The sequence below is a fragment of the Ictalurus furcatus genome, unplaced genomic scaffold (genome assembly GCF_023375685.1).
Source record: "Ictalurus furcatus strain D&B unplaced genomic scaffold, Billie_1.0 ctg2, whole genome shotgun sequence".
Taxonomy (NCBI): domain Eukaryota; kingdom Metazoa; phylum Chordata; class Actinopteri; order Siluriformes; family Ictaluridae; genus Ictalurus; species Ictalurus furcatus.
Genome location: NW_026521045.1, coordinates 19,940 through 34,214, shown reverse-complemented (window position 1 = coordinate 34,214; position 14,275 = coordinate 19,940). Strand labels below are relative to the sequence as shown.

General features: G+C 40.5%; 1 protein-coding gene across 4 annotated transcripts in view; it reads left to right on the top strand.

The window, feature by feature from the left end:
* Positions 1-14,194, top strand: part of LOC128604588 (E3 ubiquitin-protein ligase UBR2-like) — a 68,481-nt gene extending 54,287 nt beyond the window's left edge. The window contains exons 1-5 of one of the 4 annotated variants that reach the window (XR_008385207.1): positions 7,263-9,011; positions 9,087-10,034; positions 10,183-10,355; positions 10,767-11,155; positions 12,147-14,194. Coding sequence is in view for 3 of the 4 variants with exons in the window: in XM_053619731.1 (XP_053475706.1) it covers positions 9,954-10,034; positions 10,183-10,355; positions 10,767-11,004 (492 nt within the window). In the remaining variant the exon portion in view is untranslated. Of the gene's footprint in view, positions 1-7,262; positions 9,012-9,086; positions 10,103-10,182; positions 10,356-10,766; positions 11,486-12,146 lie in introns of those variants that run through there. The other 3 variants (XM_053619731.1, XM_053619730.1, XM_053619732.1) reach the window with 3 other exon arrangements.
* Positions 14,195-14,275: the final 81 nt, after the last annotated feature.

The window sequence follows — 14,275 nt, the reverse complement described above, 5'->3', positions numbered from 1 at the left end:
TTTTTTCATTTTATTTTTATAATTTTTTTTTTTTTTTTTTTTTGCCCCCTATCACTGTGCGAGGGTGGATTGAGTGTTCTCAGTCCCGTCTCAGGCTAAACCATCACAGCTCTATTAAAATTCTGTCATCAAGTCTGAACATTAGAACCCAGCTTCCTTTTTTTTTTCCTTCAAGAACACACTATGGCCAAAAGTTTGTAGACACCTGACCATCACACTCGTACAGTATACGCTTGTTGAACATCCCATTCCAGATGTATTTCCCCTTTGCTGTTACAATAGAGTCCACTCTTCTGGCCAGTAAAGTTCTTCTGCATCAACCTTAACACACTGTGTCTTCATGGAGCTGGGTTTGTGTACAGGGGTGTTGTGATGCTGGAACCGGTTTGGGTCTATTAGTTCCAGTGAAGGGAAATTGTAACGCTACAGCGTACAGAGACGTTCTATACAGCTGTGTGGCAACAGTTCAGGGAAGAAGCACATGTGGGTGTTATGGTCAGGCGTCCATATACTTTTGGTTACATGGTATATCATGTTTATGCTGTAATGAAGATTCAGTGAACTGCAGGCTGGTGACTGATTTCAGCACCAAGGACAGCACCAGCTGAGGCCTGAGTCACTATGAGAGCCTGAGAGAAACAAGTCTCTCTCTCTTTCTATTTCTTTATCTCTTTCTGTCTGTCTGTCTGACTGTCTTTCCATCTCTCTTGTTCGGTCTCTGTCTCACTCTCTCAGTGTATGTGTGTCTCACTGTCGTCTCTATCTCTGTCTCTCACTTTCTGTCTGTCTGACTGCCTTTCTGTCTCTTGATCTGTGTCTCTCTCTCTCTCTCTCTCTCTCTCTCTCTCTGGGAGTGCGTGCGTGGGGAGGACAGAGCGCGGTTCTGAGACAAAATCTTTTCAAAATGTTTGGTAAACAGAGCAAATGATGTACTGCACACAATCATACACAAAGACCAATCATACTGTATAAAAGACAGATATATTACAGAGAATCTGCATCTAGTAAGGCACTTGTATGACCATGCGTATGACAACAAGATTGAAATGGGGTTTTTAATCATTAGATCAGGAGAAAGCTTTTGACCAGGTCGAACATGTTTTTCTTTTTAACACCCTAAAGGCTTTTGGTTTTGGTGAAAATTTGATCTCAATGATAAGGCTATTATACTCTGAAGCTACATTTATGATAAAAGTGGCCGGTAGCTTAAGTGCTGCTGTGAAGGCTCAGAGGGGTATCAGGCAGGGCTGCCCCCTGTCGGGCCAACTTTACAGCATAATTATTTAACCCCTGCTATATAAGCTTAGGAAAGAATTAACAGGTCTACAAATCGACACTCTAAACTGTCAACAACCCACCAAATTATCTGCATGTGTGGATGATATCACAGTTTTAATTAGAGGTGATGTTAAGGTGGTAAAATACGCTCTGGAATGTTATGGAAGAGCTTCATCTGCAAAAGTCAACTGGCATAAGAGTGATGTCGTGTGGTCAAGCTGTTAAAAGTCCATCACTTCCTGGCATCATGGACTCTATCAAATATCAACAGATATTAAATGAAAACCTGACTGACTCTGCCAGAAAGATTCAAATGGGCTGTGGTTGGATCTTCCAGCAGGACAACGATCCAAAACATACATCAAAATCAACACACAAACGGTTTACTGACCACAAAATCAACAAATGAATAAAACACCACAGAGTTGTTCTAGGAAAATATATTTACTGATGGGGTGGCATGTTCTTCAGCTCAACATGGAGTTAACAGCACATCCCAAAGTGTTTTATTCCACTTGCAACACAGCAGCTTGGCAGCACTAACAATTTGTTAAAAAATAAATAAATAAAAATCAGCCATAACATTAAAACCACCTGACTAATGTGCAGGTCCTCCTTGTGCCGCTAAAACAGCTCTTACTCGTCGAGGCATGGACGCCACGAAACCTCTGAAGGTGTGCTGTGGTTTCTGGCACCAAGACCATAGTTCCTTTAAGTCCTGTAAGATGCAAGGTGGGCCTCCGTGGATCAGACTTGTTTGTCCAGAACATCCCACAGATGCTCAATTGTATTGAGATCTGGGGAATTTGGTGGCAGTCAACTCCTTGAACTCTGTCATGTTCCTCAAACCATTCCTGAACCATTTTTTGTAGTGTGTCAGGGAACATTATTCGGCTGAAGGAGACCACTGCCATTAGGGAATTTTGTTGCCATGAAGAGGTGTACGTGGTCTGCAACAGTGTTTGGTAAGTGGTACTTGTAAAAGTATATTAACATCCACACAAAAACCAGGACCCAAGGTTTCCCAGCAGAACATTGCCCAGAACATCACACTGCCTCTGCTATCTTTTGCTCCCCACTCGCATCAGTGAGCCTTGGGCGCCCTTGACCCTGTCACCAGTTCACCAGTTTTCCTTCCATGGGCCACTTTTGGTAGGTACAAGACCTGCCGTTTTGGCAATGCTCAGACCCAGTTATCTAGACGTCACAGTTTGGCCCTTATCGAAGTTGCTTAGATACTTACACTTGCCCATTTTTCCCCAACCGTTCGCTTGGTGCTGTTGTAATGAGATAATCAAAGTTCTTCACTTCACCTGTCAGTGGTTTTACTGTTGTAGCTGATCGGTGTATAGTTGCATTTAATTTTGTAGAATGAAAACACATTCCCGCTCTCACTTGTTAGCATGTTGTAACAGCTGTTCTTCCCTCACCTATTGTGTTTTTTTTTTGTTTTGTTTTGTTTTTTTATTTAAAAAAAAAAAAACAAAACTATTATTTTAATATAAAACAAAGAAAAAGTGCTGCTTGTCATGTTACCGATAGGGCCACAAAAATGTCCTCTGTGCTGATGTCTTGGCTGTATCTGAAAACTTATAACTTTACCCCTGACTTTTACTGTGTTGACACTGGAGATTCCTTTCAGAAATGCTCCATTAATGTCTCCTAACATAAACCGACTAGGACTAAGATGATTTATGCATTGTAGCACCAAACAAAGGTTTCAGTCACTTTTCTGTCTGTAAATTGTCCATCACTGTGTATGGGGCCATAGTCTTGTGTCCTTTATTCATCTCCGTAAATAGTCATCATATTAACCTGTTGACTGGTGTTTATCAGACAGGAGCCTGTGGTTTCCTACTCTGAACGCTGTTCGAGACATGTCGACTTCAGGAGGCCCCACTCCGCCCTTCACCACCCTGTCAGTCACCCACCCAGCCAATCACATCACTCCTGTAGAACTGCACCGACCAGAGAAACACAACAACATGAACAAGGCCTACTGGAGGTATGTTTTTCCATCAAATAAAGGACATAACTACAGGGCTTTCCAAAAGTCTCCATACCATAAGGACTATGTTTGCCAGTACCAGGTCGGTTGTGCCTTCGTCAGTGGACGTGCACTTCTCGGTTGGTCTGCAACACTTGCAGTCTTTTTGAATTTGTTAATAAGTTTGGAAACTGTGTAGTATGTTTGCTGTGTTCGCCATGTTTCCTGTTAGTCCATCGCAACCTTGCCACAGCTTCCTGATCCAGGCATGAGAATGATTTCAATACATTCTTCTCTTGTCAAAAGCGTTCTTAAAGGCTATCTGGGGGGAAAAAATGAAAGTATGAAGAAAAAAAAAAACTTTTTTTGGAAGACATTTAGGTAAAAAAAAAAAAAAAAAATGTTAATTTCCCCCATGTATAATTCTGCTTTGTTGCATTGGACGTCTTTGTTTTGTTATATAAGGTGTTGGCTTTATACTCCGTTATAGGCAACTTTGCATAATAACATCATTAGTGTTTTTTTTCCCTACAGTGAAATGATCGAATGCTTTCTTCAGGTTTGAGTATTGCTGAAGACTCAAAGTGCCGTGTGGTGGTGTTCTCGGGTGCAGGGAAAATCTTCACTGCAGGTACAGCAGTATGTCATTTTTTTTCTTCCAGAATTAGAAATATGCTTTAATTTTTATGTGGGTTTGCAGTGCTTTTACTCTCATAGCTGTTCATTATTATAATAAGCAATGGCTCCATGTGCTAAAACCACAACACTAAGTGAAGTTCATTTAATTTAACATTTTCCTTCTGGACCATGATGCAACACAGTTGTGTATTTGCACTTTATGTAGTCTTGCGTACTGTTCTGTGTGAGACGAGTGCAACACAATAAAAACGCAAAACAGCAAATACACAGGACAGTAGATACACAGGACATGGACTGTACACTGTAAGCTACTGTGTAATGTAGCAGCACATGTATTGCAGCAATACTGGCAGCAGAAATAGTTCTCTAGTATAAAGTGACTGATGCAGCTATGTAAAGTCTTACTGGGTTAGTGCAGTGTGCAGTGGTATGAGTCTTACTGGGTGAGGTGTTTGACTAGCCCAGGTGAGCACTGTAATCTGACTGTCTCAGGGAAGAAACTGTTGCAGAGTCTGCTGGTGGTGGCACGGACGCTCCTGTACCTTCTGCCAGATGGCAGGGGGGTGAATAGTCTGTGAAAGGGGTCCTCCACAATACTGGTGGCTTTGTGGATGCACCGGTAGTTGAAGGAGGTGTCTGGTGGGTAGAGAGCCCCGATGATCTTTCCAGCTGTCCTCATAATTCGCTGTAGGGTCTTGCGGTTGAAGGCGGTGCAGTTCCCGTACTACACCGTGAGACAGCTGGTCAGGACGCTCTCGCTTGTCCCACTGTTGAAGGAGCATATTATTCGAATATTCAGGTGTCTGGGTATTGATTGTACCCTTTATTGCCATGAAGTCAATGAGAAAATCTGGTCAGGTCTAGCAGAACAGTTACGCCAGACATTGTGTAAGTTATAGGTGTTCATGTGCACTAGGGCTGCACGATTATGGCCAAAATGATAATCCCGATATTTTGATCAATATTGAGATCTCGATTATTTATCACGATTATTAATTGATTTTAGTGACATTTTTTATTGCACTTTCACATTTAAGTTTTCTCATGCCACAATATAACACACAAGTAGGCATGAGAACTTGAGCTGGTCAATTATGACAGAATTTAGGAACATAGTGTGAGCCATGACATTAATTTATCTTCTGATAAACTAAATCTAATATTTTCAGTTCATTTTACAGACTGTATGCACAAAACAACCGTTAACCTGTTTGAAGTCTGCTCCTCTTAAATATATTTAAAGCTACACTATTAGACATTTCCACTGTCATGGTTCTGGGCTGGAGTCAGTTCTCGAACCGCTCTGTGTGTATTGTGTAGATATCTGAATAATCTCATATAGGATGTGATTGGGTGAGTTCATTTACCCGTCAGATGCAAAGCGCTTTAGTTTAATGGTGTTCATTAGGGATGCTCCGATCAGGATATTTACAGCTGAAACTGATCCAGATACCAATCTTTTTTATTTAAGCTTTAATCAGGAGTTCTGTCATAAACAGTTAAATGTAAGCTCTCTGCTCATGGTCACTGTTAACTGAATTAAAATAATAGCAATGAGAAATACTGTTGGTTAATTGATAAATATACAGCATAAAATATTTATTTTAAAATATCTTGAACAATAAAGAGTCCTAATTAAGAGTAGACTAACACAAAAATGATCCATATTAGGAAAAAGGCTAATAGCTTTCTAAGGAAATAGTGATCTAAGGTTAAGGTCAAATTGATATTAAATGCAACCCATAGTAATTAAACATTATTTCATTTCTCATTTTATTTATATTTTATGAAGTTATTATAATATTTATTTTTTTATATATTAAATGATTTATTTATAACTAAGCACATTTTCTGTCTTTACATTTTAGTAGTTTTATTTTTGTTTATCAGTTTTAGATCGTTTCCCCAGTACAGTGTCCATGTCTGCAGATAATATTGTGTTTTGGGGGGATGAATCAAAACATGGAAACTGATGTTGACTTTTCTAGTGATATCTGGCAACCGTGAGTTTTAATGGAGTGAATTAGAGTTAGTGAAGGAGAGCTGCAGTGTACTGTATGTTTACAGACTGAACTGTTGCTACTCTTGATTATGATTGGTGAGGAATTATTTAATAAAGAAGTCTGAATTAAACCCACCTTGTAACGTTATTATTAATTTACTCCGCCCGAAGCCACTGTGTCTACACGAGCAGGTGAAAGTTCAGATCATTTTGCGGGATCAATAAAAGATGGCGGTTGTGAGATCGGAGAGTTGAGAGAAGCAGATGATGTAGAGTTACTCACTTCATCATAATGGCTTCTTTGCAGTATTTCCACACTTGTACAGTGGACTGAGGAGATGAAAAGCAGTGTGAAAGTAACTGTTGCGCGGTGTAGATGTATTTTGGACTTCCTGTGGTTTTAATTCCGATTGTATTATACAACTCCAAACAGGTCACTTGCACCGGTGTGAATAAATATTTATTCACAGTCGCACAAAGTACTTTTCAGTCACAATGCGAGTGAAATGGTTGCACCGTAGAGTCCCGAGTTTATCTGCAAAGTTTTTTTCCCACTCAGCGTGATTAGGTTTAATGTCCCCGACAACCTCTGAAGTGCTATTTAGCATCGTGCTAATTTCATGATTTCCCCTCGCTCTGGAGCTCGAAGCGAAGCTAGCAACTCGAGGGCTAAAATGCTAATTCCGTTTCGGGGTTTTGGCACTACAAAATGACGTCATCCCTGCGCCACTCTATGATGATTGGCTGTAGTGTAGGAAGTGCTTGATTTGATCTGCAGTGGAGTTTTCTGTGAGCGGAGGACGGAATTTAAATGTCAATATCGCAGTCGATCATGTTCATTTAATCGTGGGCAGTCAAAATCGTAATCGCGATCGATATTCCATTAATTGTGCAGCCCTAATCTGCACTAAAGAAGTTTTGGGAGCAAGCAGTTCACATTTTCAACTATGAAGTCTGCAGGACAGACAAGTGCTACAGTGCATTTACAATAGTTCTCAGTATAGCTCCATTCAAATATTCAGCAACAATGGACACATCAGGCACCTTGGATTTGCAGATTGAGCTCATTTTAAACCAGACACTAGAGAGAGACATTAGGTGAGAGACATGAGGTCATTTCCAGTAAGGGAACATAGTGTGTATCGATGCTCCCTGGTTTTTGTGGTGCGTTGTGGGGATTTTTTAGGGAGCGAACGTTCCAGTGCACTGGAAGGATTTTGCAATTGAGACAACACTTAAAATGGCTGACTCCCTGGTCTCTTGAACCCATACCCTAAACTCAACAGGAAGTCAGCATTTTGATTTTTCTCTTCATTTTTTCCTCCGTTTTTTGCCATTCCCAGGCCTCATATTTTAACGTACTCCTCCTAGAGCATTCATCAGATCGGCATCACGTTCGGTCAGTCTCATCTACAGGCATTGACGATGCCAAATTGCGAAGCTTTTGAATTTTTGCTGCTCGCCGTGGGCGTGGCGCACTCACAAATTTAGAAGTTTCACCATGAAAAAGGAAGTTGTTATAACTCAAACATAGAATGTCCAATCTAGGGATGTCACGATACCAAAAATCTAGTAGTCGGTACCAGCAAAAATACACGATACTCGATACCACTTTGTGTATAAATAAATAATACTTTTAACTCCTTTATTTAAACACGAGCATTATAAAAAACAATAGTGGCAACAGTCACATAATATAAAAAAAAGCAATTACAAAATAGATATATAATAAATATGTAGGCATAAAATGTTTTTTCTTCAAGATGTTCTGAAATGAGGTCTGGTTTCGGTGTATAGTTTGGGGATCTCTGTATACATGAAGTAATTTTTGCCTGGTACCTGGGGTTGAACCACTGAAGCAGAGAGAGAGAGGGGGTAGGTGGAGCAATTTCATTTTAGCCCAGAACCTTTAGCTTGCCTTTGCCAGGAGGTTCAGACTTGGCTTTCAACAAGATAAAGAGCCAAGCATACTTCCAAATGAACACCAAAATGCTTCAAGAAACTCAAAATCAGTGTTTTACAGTGAGCTTAAAATGTCCTCCATGGTGGCATGGACCAGGACCCCTCGGTCTGCAGCATACAGGAAGATTTCAGGTTAGACATTATGGGAAGAGTCTCGGTGCTGTTATTGTCTCTGGGGCAGACATCAGTTAACATTGTGACCCCTTCCCTGGAGAGAACAGCATTACAATTCTGAAAACAGTTTTTGTAAATAATAATTCACTACTTAAAGCATGTACCCGAGCTCCTGCTACACAGTAACTAAAACTGTCTGCAACTCACGTGTTACTTCATTCTTTAGTTCCTTTTCTTAAGTGTAGAGCCTCTGTCAGATTGTGTGATTGATAAAGAAAAGCACATAAATGACAAAATACCAGTTTGAGTGCCTAGTGGTCTAATGAGGAAATCCTCTTTGGAAGCTCAATATATGCACTTATCCATTTGCATTTTGATTTGGCTGTTAGTGCTGAGGATGTCCTTAAGGTGATGTGCTGCTTTTGTCAGATTTAGTAATTCTCTTTAGTCACATGAGCACTAATGGTTTTTCTAAATTTGTATGTTGTTTATTTTGGATACAGGCAGAGGAAGCTCAGCGAAAGCTTAAGAGACAGAATGGAGAGGACCCAGGTAAGCTATTTCTTCAGTGATTATAGTCATATCTGAAAATGATTGGTCAGTTGAATGCAGATTGCTGAAGTGTGAGTGTCTGTGTGTGTCGTAGCCCTGCCTCCATTTTGCCCACTGTTTGCCAGCTTGGTAAACATTCTGCAGTGTGACGTGATGCTTGGCATGCTGGGAGCTGTGCTGCAGTGGGCTATGGAGCCCAGTGGAGGACACTGGTCTGAGTCCATGCTGCAGAGGATAAATGTTTGGATGTTTTGTTAAAATGACATGATAGTGTAGTAAATTCAACAAAATTCCACTTGCTATGCTGTGTTCATGAGCATCACTTTTTAATGACTGAGTAGTGTTCACAATTCTGTATGTGTGTGTTGCTACAGGTGCTGCACTTGATAGGCATGGCTCTGCTGGAGGAGCAGCAACAGCTAGAGAACATTGGGGATGACGATGAAGTTACTTTCAACTTCACCCTCAAAATCTCCCGTAAGTTTTGTACATCATCTCACACAGTCTCAAAACCTCAAGCCTGTAGTTAGATCTGTGGTTCTTGTATCACAGGTCCCGGTGAAGCCCCCGGCAACACTCCAAGCATCCTGGCTCTGTTAGAGACCTTGCAGTGCACGCCTCACTTGGAAGTGCACAAAGACATGATTCGCTGGATCCTTAAAGTAAAATTACATCTTGATTATGTTTGCAATTTGCCTTACTCTCTCTATGCGTGCACCTAAAATGTCCACCAGGTGGCAGCCTAGCATGTTTTGCAATTCGCTCACTGAAGGTAGGCGCAACATACAAAAGATGAGCGTTTTTACCATGAAGTTTAAAGCAGTGCTGCACCATCAAGACCTGTTTGAAATCCAAGCAGTGCAACACTGCTCAAGGTGGCGTGGCCGGTAGGCAAAGCAGCACCTCTCACCACAAATGCTTTACTGTCACAAAGCGGTTTTGCTGCTGATCATCTGTAGGTGGCCCTAGGGGTGTTTTGATGTGGCTTATTGTGCGTATTACTTAAAAGCTGTATGTCAACATGAATATTTAAATGACATGTAAGGATTGCTTACTACACAAACTGAATTTCCATGCACTGTGATGTATGCATTTTATTTTCCATATAGTGAAAACTGTCAGGAGACCTGCACCAGGCAGAACATGTACATATAAAGGCCATGGTGTAGGCCAAGGCTAATGATGTATTGTTGTATGTACTTTGAAGAGAAACAGGCAAATTAAATGTTAGTAAAATTGTAATGCATCTTCGGTATTTAATGGTATGGTGTGTGTATATACTTTTTAGTGCACAAATGTGTTCTATTGAACATCTGCTTAGTTTTGCAAGACTTTGTGTGTGCATGTAGTTCTAACTGCACTGCTGTATCGTTTTCTTGTAGAAGTATTTTCCTAAATTATGTATCTTTTTCTACACAGATGGTGGTTAGCATTAAAACGATGCGTGAGGGCACAGCTGCTGCACCTCCATGTGAAGGAACAGGGCACTGTCACAAGGAGGTCAGACTTTGAGCAACTTTCTATTCCACGGACATATTAACCATTACCCTTTAAAGTGTTGAAGAGCTTAAATCTACGTGTGTGTGTGTGTGTGTGTGTGTGTGTGTGTGTGTGTGTGTGTGTGTGTGTGTGTGTGTGTGTGTTGCAGACTGTGTGGGACAAAGACAAAGCAGAGAGAAAAAGGAAAGCTGAACTGTGCTGGAAAAAGACCATGGCTCAAACATTAGAGAGCCAGAGTCATTTTATCAATAAGTACATAGATCTGCTCACGCAGGATTCAGAGGATCTGGACGCCTCAGCCTCTACATCAGCAGAGCATAGGTAACTAAGCATGCTCGTAGTGACGCAGTGTTCTTAATAAGTCAACTTGTATTGTATTTTCAATATCCAGTCAGTACATTTATGTCAGTAAATGCATGCATCAACAGCTCCTTGACTTTGCTGAGCAGTTGTCTGTTCTTTGTCCTAAAAGTTCTTGCATATAATGGTGGTCTTCACACAACATAAGTAAATTCCCATCCTTAAACTCTTTATCTTGCATATTCATTTAGAGCATTTTCTCTTGGGGTAAATGAGTAGAGAGGATCCTAGGCCATTTTTAGCAATTTCCTGGTGATTAAAAAAAGATGAACCCATTTATTCAACATTGATTATTTTAACAAATTCAGAGGTACCTTAACATAAAATTAAGGTTATAGTGTACTTGTAACCATCCATCTCTGCTTGGTACAGCCCCAGTTCATGTGACGGTGCTCTGGTGTGTGTGGGACCTCGTCGTTGGCGTGCCAGAGGAGGAGAGAGGAGGCAGATGGAGATGTGTATCCTGTGTCACGAAGCGCAGGAGATCCTACCTGATGGCACCGCCATGGTGCTCGCTGCCTTTGTCCAACGCTCTACGGTCATGTCCAAGATCCGCAAAAGACCTCACAATCCAGGTAAGGTTATGGTTTACAGTGTGCAAGTCAAGTAATTGGATAGGTTTGAGTAGCCAGTGTGCTTATTTCTGGAGGATACATGTGTGTTCCAGAGAGCTATGATCCCCTCTTCATGCACCCTGACCTGTCCTTTGGTACCCATACCGGCAGCTGTGGCCACATCATGCACTCTCACTGCTGGCAGAGGTGAGGAGTTGGGCAAAATGTTACTTCTAGACAGCCTTCTACTTAATCCCAAATAAAAAGTTTTGCTGCTTTCAAATGTTTGTGGATATAGGCAATAGAATCAGCAGCTAACAGTAAATAGTTTGTCTAGAAAATATGACCTTTATATGAGCAATTACAAATAAATTAGCTAGTATTAATCAATCAGTCTGGATGTTTTGTGACCGAAAAGTCAAAAATCTAATCTGTGATGTACAGGAAAGTCTTCATGGATGTGTGGTGATCGATAAGATGTAGATCCAAATTGGATGTGTTTGGCTTAAATATGCGATCTGCAGATATATATATATATATTTTGTCCCAATACAGTGAGCTGATCATCGACACAAAGCATGAAACAAAGCTTGCTATGTGCACTTGACTATTTTTCACTGTCTTAGATCAAGCCAGTGTTACTTTCAAAGTCTGTAAACTTATTGCGCCTCATGGGGAAGCAAAGATCGTTAACCTGATCTGACCTTAGGAGTAAGTGCAGTTCAATTCAATTTTATTTGTATAGCGCTTTTTACAATAGACATTGTCTCAAAGCAGCTTTACAGAAATATCAACACGTTATACAGATATTAAAGGTGTGAATTTATCTCAACTGAGCAAGCCACTGAGTGGCGACGGTGGCGAGGAAAAACTCCCTAAGATGTTTTAAGAGGAAGAAACCTTGAGAGGAACCCGACTCAGAAGGGAACCCATCCTCATCTGGGTAACAGATAGTGTGGAAAAAGTTCATTATGGATTTATATGAAGTCTGTATGGCCTTAGGAGCAGCCATAGAGTATCAAAAGCTAAAGAAATCAGGTGATTGAACTTGTTATATATACATCAGAATATATCCACTGGACATTATTAAAGTATAATGAGGTGGGGGTCAGAGTGCAGGCTGCTGTGTTAATGCACCCCTGAGCTGAGAGGTGTGTATCATTGAGCTTATGTGTGTTTGTGTCTGGTTTATTTGCAGGTCTTTGAATATCAATGATGCAGACAGGGAGGAGAAATATAACAGGTATTTACATACCAGTCAGTATGTGTGTGTATGTGTGTGTGTGTGTGTATGTGTGTATATGTGTGTATATGTGTGTGTGTCTCTGCACCACTTAACTCCTGTCTCCCATTTTTACTGCATTTGTAAAACTGGAGACACCGCAGGGGGAAGCCACTCAAACCCTCTAGTGTGTGAATCTCCCAGAGCTTACACATTCAAACTGAAACTACACAAGCACTACAAACGTGTGTGTGTGTTTGTATTTGTGTAACAAATACAGTAACAGTAAACCGTTTTTGTGTTGATCTTGATGTATGTTTTGGATCATTGTCCTGCTGGAAGATCCAACCACGGCCAATTTGAAGCTTTCTGTCAGAGGCAGTCAGGTTTTCATTTAATATCTGTTGATATTTGATAGTCCATTACGCCATGTATCCTTTCTCTGTACCGTCACTTTGGGGTGGTAGTTACATCCATCGACTTGGATAAGCAAGTTACAAGCCATCGATAAGGGAAACCTGAGATCAAGATACATCTCAGGTTTTATTTATTTATTTTCATTTATTTATTTATTTATTTTTTTAAGAACTCACTTTTTACATTCCTTCTGATAAGTCGCCTAAATGCATTCTTAAGTTCATTCTGCTTAAGGCACTCCACAAAAGCTTAGTGGAGTAGTACTCCAGCTACCCAGGAGTAGTTGATTAAAAATAGTCGAGAGTATTTGTTTATAAAACTAATTGTTGAAGCCCTAAAGAGAGCAGTGTTCCTGTGGACCTCAGGGGAAGCAGTAAGGAGCTCTGTTCATTTGTGAACTTTAAGAAAAGTAACCTGGGTGAAGCTCTTCATGAATTTGGGAGATGTTGAGTATGTGCAAAAAATTTAAATATAACATTTAAAAAGTTTAAGATTTCACAGCATATTTATGTGTGTGTTATTTCAGTATTAATGTTCTTATTATTATTTTAAAACTTTTTTTTTTAAAAAAAAACAAACACATGTGCCAGGGTGTACAAACGTTTTGTTTTTTTTTTCTTTCCTGGTTGCATATTTAAAATTCTTACTTGAACCGGTACATCTATACGATATATTTTCGTCATGTGTGTGCTTGTGTGTGTATTTGCACATGTATGTGCACGTGTGTGTTTTCCTACTATAGGTGTTTAAGGACTCTTTGATCCACCAGAGAACGGGTGATAAGAAGAACCCATTTCGGTACTTCTCTAAGCAGGATCTGAAGGAGCTTTTCACACTGGAGGACACGTACTCGTCCTCCACTCGGCTGCAGCTACAGTCACTCCACTCGTCTGCGTGCCGCTCCGACCCTGAGCTGCAGTGCCACATCTCCTCTCTGAAGGGCATGAATGTGTTTGGCGTGTCCCGTCATGACTTGCTGTTCTCTAATGAGGATACTCTGCAGGACGAGGACAAATATGGTCACAATTTGGCCCATATCTGTTCAGCGGTGCCATATCTAGGCCATATGTGACGGATAATACCCACATGTGGCCCAAACGTACTTGCTATTTGGGATGTCTGGTTGGGGTGTGAAAATTTTAGATGCTGGATTGACAGTTATATTATTAAATAACAATATGAACAGCAAGATTATTAATTGGAGTAGCATAAGTAATGAAAATAGCAAATGTTAATATTCATAAATACAGGTAATGGGATTTAGTGTTAATAGTGCAAGAGTAAGTGTAAATATGAATCTGAAACAGATGTGGCTGTTCATCGCTTTAATTGAAGAAAAAGTCAAAAAAATTTTAGCCATGTTGCATAACGTACATAAAGGGCAAGCAGGCGGAGCTTGTGTCCCCAAACATGATCATTGCTTGCTTTGATGTACAGAACTGCTCATATGGCATAGAGCATGCACCATACAGCATTCCTCAAATCTAGGCCTAATTCTAAACCACTTTAGCTGGAAGACCCACCCACACACTGTGTGTGTCAGTGACTGTGTCTGTATGGTTGGATGATGATGCAGGTGTGTGTGTGTGTGTCAGTGACTCAGGTGTCTGTACAGTAAGCTGATGAGCAATTGTATCTCACTGTCTCCAGTGTTAATGTCAATGGCCTTCAGAAAAAAGTCCAGTGCT